We start from the raw sequence: 21193 nt of genomic DNA on the forward strand, positions 1-21193 counted from the left end.
ATGTGATATACCTGCACACCTCTAAACACACCTGTAGTTGTTGGCTAACCGGTAGCTTGTGTATCAGACCAGGATGAGTGTACTGACGGAGTGGATGATTGTGAGTCCAGAGGAATGACCTGTAAGAACCTGATCGGAACCTTTATGTGCATCTGCCCAGAGGGGTACACCAGACAGCCCAACGGAGACGGCTGCATAGGTAAGAACACAAACACACACACACACACACACACACACACACACACACACACACTACAGCAGTCAAACTTCTACAATATGCTGCATTAATAACTGCAATTATATGTAGCATTTGAGCAGTCTTGCTGTCCTAAAAAATGTAATCTTGTTCTTCCACAACATTTGAATATTCTATTTCATTATAAAATAATGTTCTAATGATCCACACAGCCATAGTGTAATACACTACAGGAAGTGAAGGGGGCGACATGGCTTCTATTGTTTCATTTAAGAAGCGCTCTATAATGTTCATATGATCCACACAGCCATTGTGGCAGACTGTAATACGGCGATATGACTTCTATTGTTTCATTTAAGAAGCGCTCTATAATGTTCATATGATCCACACAGCCATTGTGGCAGACTGTAATACCCTACAGGAAGTGCAGGGGGCGATATGGTTTCTACTGTTTCGTTTAAAAAGTGCTCTAAAGTGTTTGTATGATCCACATTAAGAATTTTTTTCCTTCTTCTAAAAATTGCGATTTTTTTTGACAGTTGATGAAAAGTCATTTAACCATCTGCTTATCTCACATGTAAAACTTTCATGTTTGTTTGTGTAGATCTGGACGAGTGCAAGGCTAAACCCGGTATCTGTGAGAACGGCCAATGTAAGAACACGGTGGGCAGCTACCGCTGCACATGTGACCCAGGCTTCGTACCGAGCTTCACCCAGACCGAGTGTATAGGTGTGTGTGTGTGTGTGTGTGTGTGTGTGTGTGTGTGTGTGTGTGTGTGTGTGTGAGGTGCTGCTGAGTACACACAGTGTATAAATGAAGTAAAAGAGCTGGGTGAAAAACAGCCCATTTCTATAACACACCACTTAGCCACTGTGTAACAGAGCACATTCTGAGTTAAAGGAATATTACAGATTTTTTTTAACCCAAACTGCTACATCTGCAACATACAGTCAGCTGCCACAGACAATAACCATTAAGATACTTTTTCAACACTGCAAAAAATGACTGGCAAATGAAAGCATCATAAATCTAGTCAATATTTGTACTGTTTCTCATTATGAGATCTATTATCTCATTATAAGACTGTTATGAAATTCTTATTTTTAGATTTTAAGTACTCTTATTTGCTTTGAGTCTATAGATTAATTCTGTTGCCAGATAATTTTGCTTGTTTTCAGAAATAATAAAACAAGCAGAAGCACTGTTTCTATAGATACAATTAATTAAAAAAAAAAAGTAAGAAAGTGTAAAAATAAGTATTAATGATTTCATAATATTCTTACAGCAATCACAACATGAAAAATATGAAATATATCATATAGATTTATCAACTGGATGATTTCAAGATTGCAAATACAGGACTTTGAGACATCTACACACTTAAATATGATGTTTTTTTAAGGATTTGTTAATAAAGAAAATGGTTCTATATAGAACCATGAACACTTCAGATTGATGGAGAATGTGGTGTATATGGTTCTTTAGAGAACTTTTTTGAAAAGGGTTCTATGTAGCATCAAAAAGAGTTCTTTTATTGTAACAAGCCTGACATTGTAACAATATCAGAACCCATTTTGGGGCCATGCAGAACCATTTTCTTTACTAAAGAAAGAGCCATCTTTTATAAGTGTGCAGCGTATCTATGGGGTTTTATGTTAACGTTTTCCCGCCATTGGACAAATGTAATGAAAACTGTACTTTAAACTGTATTAATCAGATTAGTACAGAGAAACATGTTCACGGTAATACAGTACAATAAAGATGGGGCAGATAGAGATTAGTTTGGAAAAATGCTGGAGAATTCCTTTAATATGGCCAGTAATAAAGTTTCCACTTGAAATAAAATACTTACTTGTTTAACTTAATGTGTATTTAAATACTTAAATATACTAGAATATTAAAATATTTTTAAGAAATTTGACCTACAGACTTTTGTCAGCCATGACTCTGTGGCTGCACCTGATAAAAAATATGCTTAACCGTTTCTGTTTTAATCAGCTTGCTCACTCGGTCAGTGTCGCAATCCAGAGCTTTCCCTACAGCTCAGGGCCTGGATATATAGTTGAATCTCTAACTCTTACTGTATATTTGCACTAATAACTATCTTAATTCACAGTTCTCAGAAAGAACCAAAAAAGTCTTCAGACTCTTGTGGAAAAAAGTCCTCTCTTTATTCGAGCATCAAGTGGCAAAGGTTTCCGGAAACCAAGTGCAAACACAGCTTCAGAACAACCTTTTTTTATAAAGTTCTTGGGGTGATGAGACAGTCAACCTGCCCTTTTAAAAAAAATTCCATTCCATTTTAGTCCTCATTGTACTTGGTCACCCTTAAATCAAAATGTATATAATATCCTTTTTTTAAAAAGTCTTATCCTGCTTGTACCAGGACGTTCTGTCCTTGTGAGGTCAAAAGTTCACTACAGCTAGAATTCTCCACGCACACAGCCTATGGCCTATTCTTTGTCCTAAAATACCTCTTTGTGAGAGAAATCAATATTCTCTTTTTAGTCAATGCTTGATCTATTGATTACTCATTAAAAGAGTATTTATTCAAATTTGCTATAATGTCCCCCCTTTTCATGACTTCACATCACAAACTCTATGAATGATTAAATGTATAGCATATATGATATTCAAACTATGAGTAAATACTAAATAACATGGTGTAAAAACTGAATAACATGCCAATAATCAATTCAAAATCAAAAAAAGAAAAAAATCATAAAGATAATGAAGATTCCAAAGGTAAAATCAAAATCAAACAATCAAAAAATCAAAATCAAATAAAAAAATCCATCATGAGGCAGAAAAATTGATCCAGCAGTCTGAAAATAAGCCAATAAAATAACCAGAGTTATTTTGCGTGCACGTATCAGGTAATAAATTTCAATTCTTTATTTCTGAATATAATCTTTGATCTCTTGTGCATTCTAGACAACCGTCAGGGATTCTGTTTCACTGAAGTTCTGCAGACTCTGTGTCAGATGAGCTCCAGCAGCCGAGTGAGTGTGACTAAGTCTGAGTGTTGCTGTGACGGAGGCCGTGGCTGGGGGTCAACATGCGAGCTCTGTCCGCTACCCGGAACCACACAGTACAAAAAGATTTGTCCACTAGGCCCCGGATACGACAACCAGAGACAAGGTGTGTAACTCAACACGCAGTGACGCAGGTGAAGGAGTACCTGCACTAAAGATCACTAATTAACACAGTGAAGGATCACAATGTACACAGTATACACTGTTAATCAACCTAATCAACCTAATGATTTAAGACAGAACGATAAAATAAAAAGCCTGGAGACGGGACGGGATGTGTGGAGTCAATACAACTTAGAAAATATCATTTCAATGGATTATGGTACAATTATTTTCCCTGACTAAAGGTCCTGAGATGTACCACCACAGTGACAGGAGGGGTACTGCCCCTACCTTTATTTCTGAGAGTGCAGTATATATCATTATCATTAAAAGGAAAAATAATTATTTTATTATCAGTCTGACACTGCTATTACAGAAGATATTAATTTGGTGCCCAATGTTCTCTCTGGCACATGCATAGACTTTTGTGTTGCAGAGTGAAAATCAGTCAGCAATGTGGACATTTTTCACATCAGCAGAGGACAGCAGAACCCTTTTGGGTCACTTTCCCAAACACGGATTAAACCTAAGCCTAGACAAAATGATAATTTTTAATAGTTAAACACTGTTGGCATTGCAGTTTTGACCATAACTGGGTGTAATCCATGTCCCCATAGTCTACCCTTAGAGTTTTAAAGTCTTTAAGTCTTGCGCTCACTGCACTTCGTGTGTGGATTATACTGTAAACTTGTTTTAAAATGTGAGGAAAAATAATGAATAAAATGTCATAAAAAGATGTAATCCCAGTGGCCTGGACACTTCTGCTGCGGATCTTTTATTGCAGATAATAGAATGTTACTGTGTGCCCACAAGAGTGAGATTAACCTAATTAGGAATGAAACACGTTTTCGGTTCCAGGAGCTTTAAATGACCAGTTACTGGAATCGGTAATGGCCATAACGGTAATGGTTACTATCAACCCAGAAATTCGATATTGGTGCATGTCCGACCTAAACATCTGGTCCTGAAACAGCAAATCAAGAGAAATATGGAAATCCAACCTGATCTCTGCGTCATAATCGTGAACACGGTAACAGATCAGTCAGTTGACAGCAGTGCTGCCCTCTGTGCTTGTGTGTGTGCTCATGTATGTGTGTGTTTTGTGCAGATATTAATGAGTGTAGGGTGATGGGCAACCTGTGTAAGAACGGGCGATGTGTGAACACAGAGGGGTCCTACAAATGCATCTGTAATCCTGGATACACCACCGACATCAGCGGCACTCTCTGCATTGGTGAGTGTGTCTCTTATACACGGTAGCGTTGTCTTCTTGTTCTACCTCAGCGGCATGGCCACATGGGAGAGGACAAAACAGCAGAAGCAGACCAAACTGTTAGAGGGGAGAGATCTATGGTAGAAGAGAGCAGGATTCAGGATAGGAGATAGGAGTTATGAGAGAGGAGTTAGGGATGAGAGGCTAGGATATACAGGATAGGAGGGAAAGGGAGAAATGGAGTTAGGGGCAGGCCTTATGAAATAGCAGTTAGAGGTTAAAAATAAAGAGGATGAGTTAGAGGACAGAGGTTATGGGTTAGAGAATAGAGTTTAAGATATAGATGTTAGGGGTTAAGTGATGGAGGGTATGAGTTAGAGGATAGAGGTTCAGATACAGGGGCTGGGGGTAGGATTTAAGATATAGATGGTGGGGGATAAGTAATAGAGGTATGAGTTAGGCAATAGTGGTCAGGATATATGGATTAGGGAATAGGACTTCTGATATAGATAGGAGGAGATAAGTGATAGAGGGTATGAGTTACTATATAGAGGTTAGGATATAGGGGTTAGAGCATAGGGTACAAGATGGTGGGGCTTAAGTGATAGAGGGTCTATGTTACGTGATGGGGTTAGGGGATAGGGTTTAAGATGTAGATAGTAGGGGATACGTGATGGAGGGAATGACTTAAGGGATAAAGGTTAGGGTACAGGGGTCATGGGATATGGTTCAAGATGCAAATGGTAGGGGTTAAGTGATAGAGGGTATGAGTTAGGGGATACAGGTTAAGGGTTAGGAAATAGGATTTAAGATATAGATGGGATGGAAAAAAGTGATAGAGGGAATGAGTTGGGGGATAGAGGTTAGGGGTTAGGCAATAAGGTTTAAGATATAGGTGGTAGGGGATAAGTGATAGAGGGTATGAGTTAGGGGATACAGGTTAGGGTATGGGGTTAGAGGATGGGGTTTAAGACATAGATGGTAGGTTAGAAATGATAGAGCGTCTGAGTTAGGGGATGGAAGTTAGCATGTAGGGGTTAGGGAATAGGGTTTAAGATGTAGATAGTAGGAGTTAAATATTAGAGGGTATGAGTTAGGGGATAGAGGTCAGGAAATAGGGGTTTAGGGGATAGGGTTTAAGATGCAGGTGGTAGGGCATAAGTAATAGAGGGTATGAGTTAGGGGATAGAGGTTAGGATATAGGGGTTAGGGAATAGGATTTAAGATATAGATGGGAGGGAATAAGTGATAGAGGATCTGAGTTAGGGGATGGGGGTTAGGGGTTAGGAAATAAGGTTTAACATATAGATGGGAGGGAATAAGTGATAGAGGATCTGAGTTAGGGGACGGAGGTTTGGTGATAGGGTTTAAGATATAGATGGTAAGGGATAAGTGATAGAGGGTATGAGTTAGAGGATAGAGGTCAGAATGTAGGAAATATCTTTTGAGATTTGAATAGGCGTGTTTGCTGCTGTGCAGCGTTACATGTATTCTGATCCAAATCCAGCCTGTGCCTTTTCTGTCCCTGCTCTCATTTTCTCTCTGTAGATGTGGACGAGTGTGCGCAGGCTCCTAAGCCATGTAATTTCATCTGTAAGAATGTGGAGGGAGGGTACCTGTGCTCCTGCCCTCGGGGTTACATACTGCAGGAGGACCGCAAGAGCTGTAGAGGTAACACACACCTTCTGTTCTGGTTTCTCTGGACGGGTGCATGTTTAGTGGGTTTTTATTTGAAACAAACATGGAAATACAGCCCAAAACAAATACACATTTAAACACATACAAATATGAGATAAATGTTTTCTTGGACAGCGACAATATGTATGTAAATATGTATGTAAACTAGTTTTAATACATAAGCCTATTAATTAATATACAAACAGGTAACTGCACATATTCAGTCCTGCATATATAAACAGGACAGGACTAACCTTAGTATCTCTCTCTCTCTCTCTCTCTCTCTCTCTCTCTCTCTCTCTCTCTCTCTCTCTCTCAGATCTGGATGAGTGTTCAACAAAACAGCATAATTGTCAGTTCCTGTGTGTGAACACTATTGGTGGATTCACCTGCAAGTGCCCACCTGGATTCACCCAGCACCACACCGCCTGCATCGGTGAGAACCACACACACACACACACACACAATATTGTATTATTAATGTACACCACATCTCCAAAAGTATCCTGGTGGCCCCTCAATTTAGCAAGTTCAGCTACTTTAATGTCACTAATTGCTCAGCTCTGTTATAATATCCATAGAAAAGCACTGACCAATAGAATGGGACACTCTGGAGCAGCTGCACATGAGCCTAAGTTCTCCATGTCTAATGCCAAGCATGGGCTAGAGGGGTATAAAGCCCCCCCCCCCAACACTGGGCTGTGGAGCAGTGGAACTGTGTTTTCTGGAGTGATGGAGCTCCATCCAATACCTTTGGGATGAGTTGGAGTGATCCAGAACTGACCATCCAACATCAGTACCTGACCTCACTAATGCTCAGTCAGATCCTCACAGCAATGTTTAACATCTAGAGTAAGCCTTCCCAGAAGAGTAGAGGCTGTAACTGCAGCAAAAACTCACTATTAACACCTACATTTCAGAGGAAACAAGGTGTCTGCAAACGGTCAGTTTCCTTTCAGTGGAGGATCTTCATTCAGATTTCTGGGCAGTCCAAGACTAGGCTTAATCCTTCTTCAGAAAACTGACCCGGAGTTTACTTTCAAGGGTTTACAGAGAATTATTCTAATCCTGACAACTTATGTTTTCTTCGGGAACATGTGTCCTCAGTGCTTTCTGTGTGAGGATACACACCAGCGTTCAAAAGTTTTGAATATTTCATTATTATAAGACCATTTTTTTGCAGATATCAAATATAAAGTCATTATAATATGATGCTAATATTCTGCAGATTACATACAATTTGTAGAAATCTGTACAAATAAAGATATTTTCAATGATGAACTGAGCTGTAGATAATTCCATTCCACAATAAATGAGTTAACTTACAATACAAGTATGATCCAGAATGTTGGGTAATTTACCACAGCATAACTAAAATCCAAATTTAGAAATGTACGAAAACATCCATTCATAATGTCTATGATGTGATAAACCCCAAAACTAAAAAGAGAAGATCACACACCGAATTGGAAAGTAAAATAGATTATACAGTTTAATAAGAAAAATGTTTTTCATTACATATAACTGCTGGTCAAAGCAGTTACACCTTTATGCCAATTATATGCAAACGAGACAATCTACATATACAATTGCTGATTCATTGTTACAAATCAAAACTGCTGTAATGCTGACTCAAATTGGCTCAGAAACAAAACTGAGCATAGTGTTGCTGGTGAGAGTCAGTCAGCAAACACAGTGTCTCTTATTTAATGACGTCAGTAAGTGTTGCTTTCAGTCAGGCTGAAGGCCTCGAAGGTTCACGAATGGTCACTTTTCATCCAGTTAGACGGTGATGGAAATACCCAGTTCAGCTCCTGTACCACCACAACAAGTCCTTATTTTATGTCATAGCATCTTTAAAGAACATGCCACAAGCCTTACAGAGACAAAAAGGCCAAGAATTGTGTTCCTAGCTGTAAAAAATACATTCTTATTCAAAAATATTCTGTATTAAAAAGATTTCAATTTAGTTACGGGAGATCATCTATATCCCTTCAGCCTCATATACAAAAAACAGTGATCAGATCTCACTGATCAAATAGTTGTTCATAGTAATTTCATGATTAATCATAATTCATGATTAAATAACATTTTTTTTACTGTCATAGTTCCCGTTGTTCCCGAATACTGTATAGGATTTAATGTGTACACACTTAAAAAAGATGGTTCTTCAAGGGTTCTTTCGCAAAGAAAATGGTTCTATATGGAACCATGAACACTCAAAGAAGCCTTGGCATGATTAAAGGGTTCTTTGCATCATGAAATGGTTCTTCAGATTGTTAGAGAATGTGCTGAAGATGGTGTTTATGATTCTTCAAGCTTGTAACAATAGCAGAACCCTTTTTGGTGCTATATAGAACCCTTTTCAAAAAGTCGAACCGCAAATTTTCTTTACTAAAGAACACTTGAAGAACCATCTTTTTTAAGTGTGTAGTGTGAAACATTTCAGTCTACACTGTATAAGTTAATAGTGAATAATAATTATTAACATGACAAGTGATTCCAAACTTTTGAATGCTAATGTACAAACTTACACACACACACACACACACACACACACACACACACACACTCCTCCCTCCCGCAGGGTCACTGCTGTGTAATGTTTTGCGTAATGACCTTTCCCAGGGGTCACCTCTCCGCTTAATTAATAGCTCTAAACCCTGACCCGTTGTCATGGGAACCCAGTGGTTAGTTGTTATGGAATGTAGCAAAGGCCTGTTGTCATGGATACGGCGGTGTTTAGCAGTGACCACTGCATGAGCTCATTCCTTCACAGCTGAGCTGAAAGTAAACTGAACACACTCGAACACACACCCTCACACACACACACATCCAGACTGCACGTGTCCAGGTCAGTATTTTGTGTCTGAATACAGGCCTCGTTCTGCGCTCTACATCTTAAAACGTTCACTACTAGACAAAGAAACGTTCTGGAAATGTAAAACTCACTGTAACACATCCTGCCTCCATATTTGAGTTCTTATGAAACTTGAGACTTGCCCCGACCAGGCCTGACTGGCCCCTAAATCTAAACTCAAACCAGCACTGAGCACACAGAAACAGAGCTGGATTGTCACAGACACGGTTCTACAGAGCTTTTTTTTGTTACTAAAAACTTGAGTTGATTGACAGAAACAAACTGTATTTTTATACTGTAATACACTAACAGGATCTGCTTACAGTTATTTATTATAATAGTGTTTAACTGCATCCACAAATGCCAGTTAAAACTCTAAAACGCAACGAAGAAACTGTACATAAACAGGATCTAGAAACACTGCCACCTTCTCTGGGCCTGAGCTCATTTAAAATGACTGAGGTGAAGTGAAAGAGTGTCCTGTGGTCCAACAAGTCAACATTTGAAATTCTTTTTGAAAACATCATGCACACTTCATCCTCTGGGCTAAAGACCACTCAGCTTGTTATCAGTGCACAGTTCACATTATGTTGCGGTGCGTGCTGGGTATTGTAGTGCAGTGCAATGTGAAATGGGCTGATATGAATAGATTTATTTATAGAAAGGTAATATTAATAGAAGTTTGAGATATGGGATCTACACAGTGACAGTAGAACATCTCAAACACTGAGCAAGTTCAGGCAAACTTGAACATCTCTGTGTGAAATCAAGTCCAGAGCTTTAGAGTTGACTCTTTTTTTCCCAAATGCTTGGAATCAGAGAATTGAGGATCCCTACTGTGAATATATTCTAAACACAGCTATAGACTATACTAAAGAGAGAGAGACAGAAAATGCTTGAGAGTTTATGAAATGTATTTCTACTATTAAAAACAAATTTACTGCCTAGAAAATGGAACCGAACCCGATGTTGTCGGAAAACTCTGCCTGACCTGCTCTCTGGTGGGGTAGCAGACCTGTACTCCATATCTCTGTTCTTATGGCTCCTTTGTGATGTGTGTAGACAACAATGAGTGTACCTCGGACCCTGGACTGTGTGGACCCAATGGAGTGTGTCAGAACAGCCCGGGCAGCTTCAACTGCGAGTGCCAGAGAGGATTCACACTGGACCCGAACGGCCAGCACTGTGAAGGTCAAACTACCTTCACATCACATGTTTTTATAACACTATGATAGAGGTTCATATCTGTGCCTCTCACTTGTACGCTTACTGTTGTCCGTGTGTGTCTTGCAGATATGGATGAGTGTGTGGGTAATCATCGGTGTCAGCACGGTTGTCAAAACCTGGTGGGCGGGTACAGGTGTAACTGCCCACAAGGCTACCTGCAGCACTACCAGTGGAACCAGTGTGTAGGTGAGAACATTTTCCTCGGTATCTGCTTTAAGTGCAGCTGGTCTTCTCCTTTATCACACAGACTAATAGGACAGTTCATCTGCCAATGAGTTAAAGGGGCCAATTTTTAAAAATCCCTACATAACTCAGTGCGTGAGATGTAAACAGAGTGATTTGGTGTGAAATGGTTCAGATTTCTTTAAGTTAGTTAGTTAAGTGACCCTTATTAGTCCCGCAACGAGGAAATTTCACCTCCACATTTTGACCCATCCGTGCAGTGAAACACTACTTACACAATAGTGAACACATTAAGGGGCAGTGAGCACACTTGCCCGGAGCGATGGGCAGCCCTATCTACGGCGTCCGGGGAGCAGTTGGGGGTTAGGTGCCTTGCTCAAGGGCACTTTAGTCACGTACTATCGGCTCAGGGGATCGAACCAGTGACCTTCCGGTCACAAGGCTGGTTCCCGAACCTTCAGCCCATGACTGCCCCACAATGTGGTGGTTTACAGTGGTGGTGTTAGGAACCAGGGGTCGCCATGACTACTGCACAAATATAGACATTTTATTTACTATCCAAAACCACCAGTGAACCTACATGTGTCTTCTAAGCTTTATATGGAATGGCCAGTAATAATGTCAGAGAAAATCATTTGCAAAGCATGAAAGAATTCTTTAGTCATGAGTTAAAATCAGTGGTGTTGGAGTGCGTAAGGAGTCGATTTAGAGCCTTTGGGTCTAAAAAAACTTTTGAGAGATTTTGGTCCAGAATGTGTAAATGTGAGGCCCCACCCACAGCTAAAAATTCACAAATGGGAGGACAACATAGGATTACACACAGATTACACTGTCTATAAGAGCTGATGGATGGCATGGTGATTTTCCTGCACTGTAGTCAAAGCTTTCCGTGAAGTCCAGTGTTCACAATTACCATCCAATACCTGCTTTATCTTGTCAATACTACTCAATTAAATCAGCCGCTGCTGATGGAACTAACCAATTCCAGGTGATGCTGAAGAGCAGCGTGAAGTCACACCAAACCTGTGTTCTTCTAACCTACAGATTCATAACGTTTCTGAATACAACACATTGTGACTATTTACTGCTGTATTTATGTTCTTTTGTATCTACATTAATGTTACACAGTGTATTAGTGGCAAAAACATTCAAAGATAAATAGTCTTAAAACATTTTCACGACTGCCTTAGGCCAGAAACATACTCAACGCAAGTATGCAGATGAAAATGACAGCGCTCGGCCAACACACTGCAAACGCTCCCTCTGCACAAACTCACCGTGCGCTCTCAGTACTCACTCAGTACTGAAGGGGGTGCTAGAAGATAAATCAGAGAGGATCTGCTGTTATTCCAACAGCCTCAACAGCTAAACGTGGTCAGTAGAGGAGAGTGAGCCGCTTTACCGCTTCTGCTTGAATGGAAAGGTGATGATGTATCATATTATTTTATGTTTATGTAAACCATCTTTGCCTGAGACTCAGCTGCTCGTCTGCTGTGGCAGTTGAGAAACACACTGGCAGTACGAGATTACTTGGACAGACTTGGTTGTCATTATAGTGCCCCCGTTATGTGCGAAACCCCGTCTGTGTATTATTATTATTATTATTATTATTGTTGTTGTTAAGTATGTTTTGGGCCTAAGCCTTCCTCTGGTCAAAGTTCTGTTTTATTACTAAACTCGGAGCCTGTGGATTAATTAGTTGACCAGTCTGTGCAACCCCTAGTTTGCCACCTCTTTCTCTGTCCTCTTTTCTGTCCTCCATCTCCTGTTTTCTTCCCAAGCAGTTTGTTATAGTTGATAGGGTGAGATTTCAGTTTCTGGAAGATGGGCGTTTCTTCTGCTGATTACTGAGCAGCATTAACAGTCAATCACTGTAAAAACAAGTCCTCTTCTGCACTCCCTCTAACTCTGTGTATTTGTTTACAGATGAGAACGAGTGCCAGAACAGTCAGATTTGTGGCAGAGCGTCCTGCCATAACACTCTGGGCAGTTTCCGCTGTCTGTGTCCCACCGGCTTCATGTTCGAGCAGACGAGCGGCGGCTGTCAGGACATAAACGAGTGTTCATCATCGCAGAACCCCTGCACCTTCGGCTGCTCCAACACCGACGGGGGATACCTCTGCGGCTGCCCACCTGGGTACTTCAGAGCTGGACAGGGGTGAGAGTGGGGGGTCTATGGGATCATGAACATGCTGTCAAATGGTATAATCTATGATAACATTATAAAAATGTGATCATAATCAGTCACAACATTCCAAAATCAATGCACATGGCTAGAGCGTTGTAATCGATTATAATAGCATTCAAAGGATGGGCAGAGTAAAACTCTTGTCTATATTCCACTACTGTATAAACAGTTCCTGCAGTTATATTATTGTGTATTATACAACAGTTAGTTCTGGCCACGCAAGCTGGTTGAGAAGCGTTCTAACTGTGCTGTTATTTCTCCATAACATCACAGGCTTTTCACAAACACTGTATCACTCCGCTGAGACGCCGTTGCTAAGCAACGACTTTGACAGATGTAGGAGATGCTCAAGCCATTTGAACGTTTTTACTTCTTACTTTGCCACAAACAGAAAATGGATACTTTGAAGATCACATTTGACCGACAGCCGATTTGGTCAGACTGTGAAGATGAGACTACACTAAATTCCCAAACTGTCAGTTGGTCTGTGTGGAGCTGGAGAACGAACCGCTGGCTGTGCAGTGAGTGAGCGGAGCTCGTAACTCTGACGTAGCAACGAGCTGCTTGTTAAGGAACTACAATTTGGCGGAAGGAACTGCTGACATTAAAACATTAAATGACACGTTCACGGCCCAATTTATGAATATCTTTTATTTATTTAACTGTTGTATAAAAGCAATAGAACACTCGAGGTTATGTGTTATCACTAATAACATCACGGCTGTGATGATCTATGGCACTTGCCTTCAGCTTGTGTGTGTTTACACTTAATAATCTGATAACTGCAGAAAATCAGATTTTGGCAGTAACTGGTTCAGCATGTTTTCATGCTCTTGGGTAATCAAATAATGAGGAAACTCCAGGTCTACATGAGTCAGACAGTAATTGGATTTCTGCTTTACAACCAGCCAATAAACTCACAGAATAAGACATGTTGTAAACGTAACATAAAACTTAAATGTCATTAGCGGCTTTTTTTTTAAACATTGAGTCACTTCAGCGAAAAAAAAAAAAATCTAGAACATGAAGAATATGTAAATCCTTAATTTTGTCGAGCATGTATTTGGTTTCAGCATCGCTCTAAAAGTGCTGTGCTGCGTCTCACAGGTGCTGTGTTTAAAGCTGCTTGCTGTTTCCGGCACAGTGCTCTGTTTTCACACACTCACATAGGCTGAGAGAAACGAAAGAAATCAGAGTGAGGGTTTACATGCACTGAAAAACCCCATTACTGAGCTCAGATCCAGCCTCTTTATCAAATTTCTTAATCGGATTTATAGAGCTTAATCTAGTCCAAGAAAGAGCATGCTGTTTACATGACCACTTGATCATCAGATAACTGCAGAAATCTGATAATGATCAGATTATTAAGTGCATGTAAATGCACTTATGACAGTCATCAGGTTTTACAGGCACACCCACAAGCACAGTGTTTTTGATGAAGTCCTTTGCAAATGTTAATGTTAATCTCATAAACTGTATGTTTAATTTTTGTTTGCTCAACGCATCCAGCCTGAGAGAAGTTTATCCTGACATTTTGTAATCACACACTGTTCTAATGAGCCACAAAGCAATGTGTCATTTGCCAGCAGCCACTTAGTTCTCCTTTATATGGAGCTGAGACTGAAGAAGATCTGCGAATTTACAGCGATTTTAACCCAAAAAAGCTTTTTTCTTCTGGAGGGACCAAATTGTGAGAGTGCTTGTGAGACTGGATGATTTATACCAGGATACACAAATTCCCTTCATGTTTTTCTTATCATCGAGTACATTTTGTCCCCATCAAGACCGGAAAACAAACCTTCCTCTAAAGTAACTTTGGTAAATCTCTAAATTATTCTGACTTTGCTGTCCTGCAGATGCAGGTTCAGTCTAAGTTCAGGACACAACACTAAAGCAAACCAGTTCTCTGACTCAGTTTATTTCACAATACCTACATTTAGAGTCAGTTATTCATTCAACCTAATGAGAAACTGTAGAACAGACTCAGTTTATATCACAATACCTACATTTAGAGTCAGTTATTCATTCAACATAGTGAGAAACTGTAGAACAGACTCCGTTTATATCACAATACCTACATTTAGAGTCAGTTATTCATTCAACCTAATGAGAAACTGTAGAACAGACTCAGTTTATATCACAATACTTACATTTAGAGTCAGTTATTCATTCAACCTAATGAGAAACTGTAGAACAGGCTCAGTTTATATCACAATACCTACATTTAGAGTCAGTTATTCATTCAACCTAATGAGAAACTGTAGAACAGACTCAGTTTATATCACAATACCTACATTTAGAGTCAGTTATTCATTGAACCTAATGAGAAACTGTAGAACAGACTCAGTTTATATCACAATACCTACATTTAGAGTCAGTTATTCATTGAACCTAATGAGAAACTGTAGAACAGACTCAGTTTATATCACAATACCTACATTTAGAGCCAGTTATTCATTCAAACTAATGAGAAACTGTAGAACAGACTCAGTTTATATCACAATACATGTAAACAGTTGGTAGAGATTTGATTTGAGGACTGTTGGAGTGCAGTGTAAGTGGTAATGTGTGTATGTATTGCAGACACTGTGTATCTGGAGTGGGCTTTGGCAGCAGTAGTCCTGTGGCTGGTCCTGGATCAGAGGGAGAGGAGAACTCTCTGTCCCCTGAGGCCTGCTACGAGTGTAAAATCAACGGCTACCCCAAAAAAGGCAGGAAGAAGCGGAGCACCAATGCTACAGAGGATGACCAGGTAACAGGAAGACTATGTTCTGTGCTCACATCTGTAAGTTTAGCTGTAAATTCAGAATAAAACCATGAGACAGTGTAGTGATGTAGTTTACAGTTCTTTCAGGTGAGGTTTGGGAGCCCACTCTCACTGTCTGTGTTTACATGCAAGATTTTCTCCAGTCCGATTGATTACAGTCTGATTGTAGATCAAGACGGAGGTGTTTATATTTCACTCTACTCAACAGTCTGATGTAAAAATCTGTTTACATGCTCACTACAAGTAATCACATGGGCCCAGTCAGATTGAGACGAGCAGCAGTGAGCAGTGCTTGTGTTTTTAATCGCTTTAAAACGATGTCAGACTCAGTAGAACATACTTCACGTACATATTCAAGAAGGGTGAGAGGAAGACGCCGTGTTCTGAGACACATAAGATGGACCCCCGTCCCACTGCTGTCTTTTAAAGTTCAAAGCATAAACTTCGTCTCCTCTGCAGACCGGTTTCTGCTCCCACCGTGTTGAACAACATAAGCTGATGCACATGTGCAGAACTTACTTAAACTTTCCAATTGGGAATGTGATCAGATTCAGGCGTTTACAAGGTTATTATTCTTCTGTTTAACAGATTATTTACAGGATTACCCACCTCCTTCGGTCAGATGGAAACTGTATTCCGAATGGCCTCAATCAGACTAGTCTACTCCAACTGAGGTGTAAACATAGATGTATTGTATTCCAGTTGAGCTATTAGTCAGATTATTAACGGATTATTAGGCTACATGTAAACGTGGCTGCTGAAGAGCCAACCTTTTTGGTGAATTAATACAAAACAAAGAAGTATATATTTCAATATATTACATATATATGATTAGTTTTTCTGTAAGCGATGCCTCTCGAAACTCTTCCACCGAAACTTATCAGTACGGCCAATTTTAGTAAAATAAAAATATATGCAGTTTTTCTTTATTAGTTGATCAGAAGGTAGAGTAAGGATTGAATGCAATTTAAATGGTAGATAACATTACTAACTTGGCTAATTTTGGGGGAAACTGCTTGTGAGTAAAAAGCCCCTGTTTGTGAGCTGAGCAAGTTGATCTGACTCACTGAAAAGAGCCGAACGCCCATCACTACAACACCACACCCAAAACCACAAAATCCAAAGTTTAATGCAAATCACTATCACAAGTTTATTGCTGTTGGTGTTGGAGAAGACTCTCCTCCACACTAGAGCCGCACTGCAACTGCCACACCAAGAAGATTTTCATATTTTAGTGAATGATCATTATAAATAAAATTTAGAAGATGCTATATAAAAATAACTATTGAAAGAGATAAGATGTATGTGATTTGACTGGATGTGTATGGAGTTTAAGCTTTATTCATGCGCCAAAATAATAAAAAAAAAACAAAACAAACGATGCATCAGAAACAACAACATGTCAGTAGGGCTTCAGTGAGGATTTGTGTTACATTTGTGTAATATTTCCGTCTATGTTTAATAAAGATTCTGAATAGCACCAAATGAAATATTGGTGAAATCTGGCATTTCATGACGCACTGGATCACTGAAGAATCTGAATCAAATCATTATAACGTCACCCATAAATGCGTCAGGCGTGCTCACCCACCCACAGAACCTTTTAAAAAAGAAAAATGGAGATTTGGGAACCGTTAATGTTTATCTCATAAAATCCATCTAGTATTTTATTAGATGTCCAGTGTTTGTTCGATCCTGACAGCCTGAGAGCTGACGTTACTAATCAGACACTGAGTAGATGCAGTTTTTTCTGTCATTACTTGTTAGTAGGGCTGAAAGATTTTATATACTTTTTTGATTTTATATTGAAATCACGATTTTATAGATTGCAATTATTTTTTATTTTAAAATGATGGTTCTTCAAGGGTTCTTTAGTAAAGAAAATGGTTCTATATAGAACCATGAGTATTCAGAGAAACATTATTCTCCCTCTCAGTGTGTGTATGTTTTTTTAAATGCAAATGTACAAATACAGTATAAGAGAGCCTCAGTCAAGACACCAGTAACAAAATAAAACCAAAACAGAAGAATAAAATAAAAAGATAACCTTCAACCTACAGCCAGCAGATAAGAAAAGAATAAAATAAAAAAAATGGTAAATTTCTGCATCCCAACTTAATTCTGTCGATTTCCGACAAGAATCACTTTATATTCTCTCACCTTTTGGCCTGTTTGTGTTTGTGCAGGTTGATCAGGAGGTGGTCAGCTTGGCCAGTGTGGACGTGGACGAAACCATCAACTTCAACCTGAACATCAGCGACCTGAACAGCAAAGACCACATCATCGAGTTCCTGCCGGCCCTGTCCATGCTCGCCAACCACGTCCGCTACGCCATCGACTTCGGCAACGAGGAGGGCCTGTTCAAACTGGCTCAGAGGGACGGGGTCAGCTACCTGCACTTAACCAAGAACAAGCACCTCCAGCCTGGGGCCTATTATTTACAAATCAGCAGCGTGCCTCTGTACCGCAAGAAAGAACTGGCTGCTCTGGAGGACAGGCACGACAAAGACTACCTCAGTGGACAGCTGGGAGACACGCTACGTGTCAAACTGCAGATCGTCCTGCACTAAGGGGCGCTAGATCAAACCAAAGACACAGAGAGGACTCCATCCGCCATGACCAAAGATCTCTCCACATATCATACATAAGAGTCTCTTAGAGTAAACAGTACCGTAATGAATAATGTCGATAATAATAAATATTCCATTGTGCTCATAACGTAAGGAGAAGAGAAGAACGTTCTCGATGAGAAACGACCACTGTTGTGCTGTTGATTTGAACGGGGTGTATCAGGAATGGCTCTGCACTCGCTTGGACGCGGCGTGTAGACTGACTGCAGGAGGGCACGATTAAGCCTTAATGGACTCCGCTTTGTTAATTCCGCTCTCTCTCCACCTTTCCTACCGATTAGCTCTCTGTTTTTAACCGTATTTACTGGTGCTAGTAACATGTCAACATTAGAGTTTTACGAATGCACTGTAATATCCTTTACCAGCGCAGGAGCTCTCCATTACCGTTTCAGTCTAAAGCGTCCTTTCCGCAAGCGACCCAGCGCTAGCTCGGTAGCCGTTCTGTCCTGTCCGTCACTTACGCCTATCGCTACGTGCATTACGTGTGTGTATACTGTAACCATGCCACTTTTTAAACTTGGGGAATCTTTTCTAAACTAGTTAATACACCCTGGACTGGAGGGTTGCAAAATGGTGCTCATTATAATGACCAACTACTTGTGTTAACTGTGTACATTCACCATTCTGAAGGAAAAACGAGCAACGTCTGTGACTCCAGACTACTGCACTGAGGCCCGACCCGCGGCCACAAACACACACTCGCGAGTACAGTCAGTGCTGTCGCCGCTGCGACAATTAGAAGAAGAAAAAAAAAACACCATCATTTAGTACAGGAATGTGTTCCGTGTTCACATCTGTGAGGGGTTTAGCTGTAAATTCACAATAAAAAACATATTTTTGGTTTTAAGGGGTTTGTAAACGAGTTCCTTATTTCTGAGTAAGTGTTGGTGGTTCCAGTTCTCCACTGTGGCTTAAATGATGAGCTCTAACTACAAGGGGTGTTTCACAAAGCAGGATTTCTCAGTTTAGCTAGTTAACTCAAGCTCAGAGTCAAGCCTGTCCAATAGGATAAGAGCTGAGGGACGGTGTGTGAAGTACCCCCTGGTATTCGGGGGTCCTGTGTTGGCTGCTAACAGTCACTCTTTACACCAAACTCTTGGGAAACTTCAGAGGAATCCTGGGCAGAGTTATTACACACTTAAAAAATGTGCTTCTTTGAGGGTTCTTAGTAAAGAAAATCTTTCTATATAGAACCATGAACACTCACAGAGTGCTATATAGAATGCTTTTCAAAAAGGTTCTTCTATCGTTTCAGTGTCAAGCAACAATAGGAGAACCCTTTTATAGAACCATCCATAGCATATTCTCCATCAATCTAAAGAATTTTTAGCACCAAAAAAGGGTTCTTCTACTTCGACCCCTAGAATTTTGATTGTGAGACATACAGGGGGTCCAGGAGGTTAAGTAAGGGGTCCAGTATTTGACAGCTTGCTAAGGGACATTCTTATTGGTCAGTCTGCATGTTTAGGCTAAAGTTATCTTTAGGCTAAAGTTATCAGGAATTGTTCCACTTTATAAAGTTAGCTTTTTTAAATGACAGCAAAAATTGGATATTAAGTGCGCAATTTGGGTGAAAGCAATCATTTCATGCCCTACGTAGCGCACTATTATAGAGAATGTCTGAAATCCAGCCTAGGAACTGTACACCATGATCTACTGCACTAGTTACTAAGCCTATTTACAGAATCAGGTCCTCAGAAGCTAAATCGTAATTGCCCTTAATATCAGGCTAGAATTTAAGGGGAACTCCACTGCTTTTTCCTGCTGTGATTCAGTGTAGAGTGAGATGTAGAGTGATTTGGTGTGGTAGAATGGAGTATTTCACATCAAACGCTTTGAATGAGTGTTTACATCTTAACCATTAAGTTGTGCAGGTGGGGGTGGACAGGAATAAGAGGAAGAGAAAGCATTTATGAAATACCATGTTTAATAAGATCTACATGAACAAAAAATTCCTGAAGTGTTCAAATATTATTCCATTTCAAACAGCTTCCACTCAGAGCTGAAGTGGCAATCGGAAAATGAGCAGAGAGCACCACCTGCTGGGGGAACTCAATCTGATTCACAATGAAAGCTCAACAATTTATATTAAAGGAACTTTATTTTAATAAGTAAACAAAACTTCTAAAAACACAAGAAGCTTTAGTTTCTTCCCGTAGAGCCGAATCCTCCAGATCCTCTCTGTCTCATCCAGAGTCTGAAAAACAAACCAGTCACCAACTCAAACATTTCAAACAGAACAGCAGATCTAAATGAAAAAGATGAAAGTTGATCAGCGTGTGAGATGTAGTGATTCAGAGTGGTTTAATGTGAAATGGTTCAGATTTGTTTACAGTGGTGGTGATGGGATTGTAGACATTTTATTTACTATCCAAAACCACCAGTGAACCTACATGTCTTCTGAGTTTTATATGGAATGTTGATGATGGAAAATGGTGGACAAGGTGAAATAAGATTTCTTTGGGAACTATATTGCCTCACCCTGCATATTATGTATCCCTCCACCATGAATGAGTTTAAGTTCTTAACCTATCATAAAACAATGTCTCGGACATCAGGCAGTGAATTCATAACAGTAATAAAAATAAACTGATAACTTCAGGGGTCTAACACAGCTGCGCATTAAACCCGATTGCTCTGTCACAACAAGCACGAGTCAGCCCAAATAAGACACTGTATAATAAAGACATTTTACTATTTTAAAGTTTCCACACGTCAGTGTTGTATATTTATATATATATATAAAAATAAATGTATTAAATGCGTATATATATATATATACACACACACGCACGCACATATATTGAATTGGATATACTGATTGCATATATATATTTTTTTCAGTCAATATGTTGTATATGTATTATATTCTGAAGTTATCAAGACTGCAATGGTTCTATGTAGCACCAAAAAGTGTTCCTGTTACAAGCTTCACATTATTACAATACAGAAACCCTTTTTGGCACTATATAAAACCATTTAAGCCTGAAATGGTTCTATTCCCTTTACTAAAGAACCATCTTTAATAGTAGAATATGGCACATCAATGTGTTTAAGCAATATAGCATTTACTTTGAACATGCTACAAAATCCATAAAACATGATGGAAGGTGT

General features: G+C 39.7%; 1 protein-coding gene across 1 annotated transcript in view; it reads left to right on the forward strand.

Annotated features, from left to right (window-relative positions):
• fbn1 (fibrillin 1) overlaps positions 1 to 18926 on the forward strand; it is a 165256-nt gene extending 146330 nt beyond the window's left edge. Inside the window, exons 56-66 of the mRNA XM_036564582.1 lie at positions 68 to 199; positions 801 to 926; positions 3132 to 3338; positions 4443 to 4568; positions 6096 to 6218; positions 6544 to 6660; positions 10147 to 10275; positions 10378 to 10497; positions 12421 to 12652; positions 15266 to 15434; positions 17636 to 18926. Coding sequence (XP_036420475.1) covers positions 68 to 199; positions 801 to 926; positions 3132 to 3338; positions 4443 to 4568; positions 6096 to 6218; positions 6544 to 6660; positions 10147 to 10275; positions 10378 to 10497; positions 12421 to 12652; positions 15266 to 15434; positions 17636 to 18019 — 1865 coding nt within the window. The 3' untranslated portion in view covers positions 18020 to 18926. The remainder of the gene's footprint in view (positions 1 to 67; positions 200 to 800; positions 927 to 3131; positions 3339 to 4442; positions 4569 to 6095; positions 6219 to 6543; positions 6661 to 10146; positions 10276 to 10377; positions 10498 to 12420; positions 12653 to 15265; positions 15435 to 17635) is intronic.
• Positions 18927 to 21193: the final 2267 nt, after the last annotated feature.

This window comes from Colossoma macropomum, unplaced genomic scaffold, assembly GCF_904425465.1.
Source record: "Colossoma macropomum unplaced genomic scaffold, Colossoma_macropomum, whole genome shotgun sequence".
Taxonomy (NCBI): Eukaryota; Metazoa; Chordata; class Actinopteri; order Characiformes; family Serrasalmidae; genus Colossoma; species Colossoma macropomum.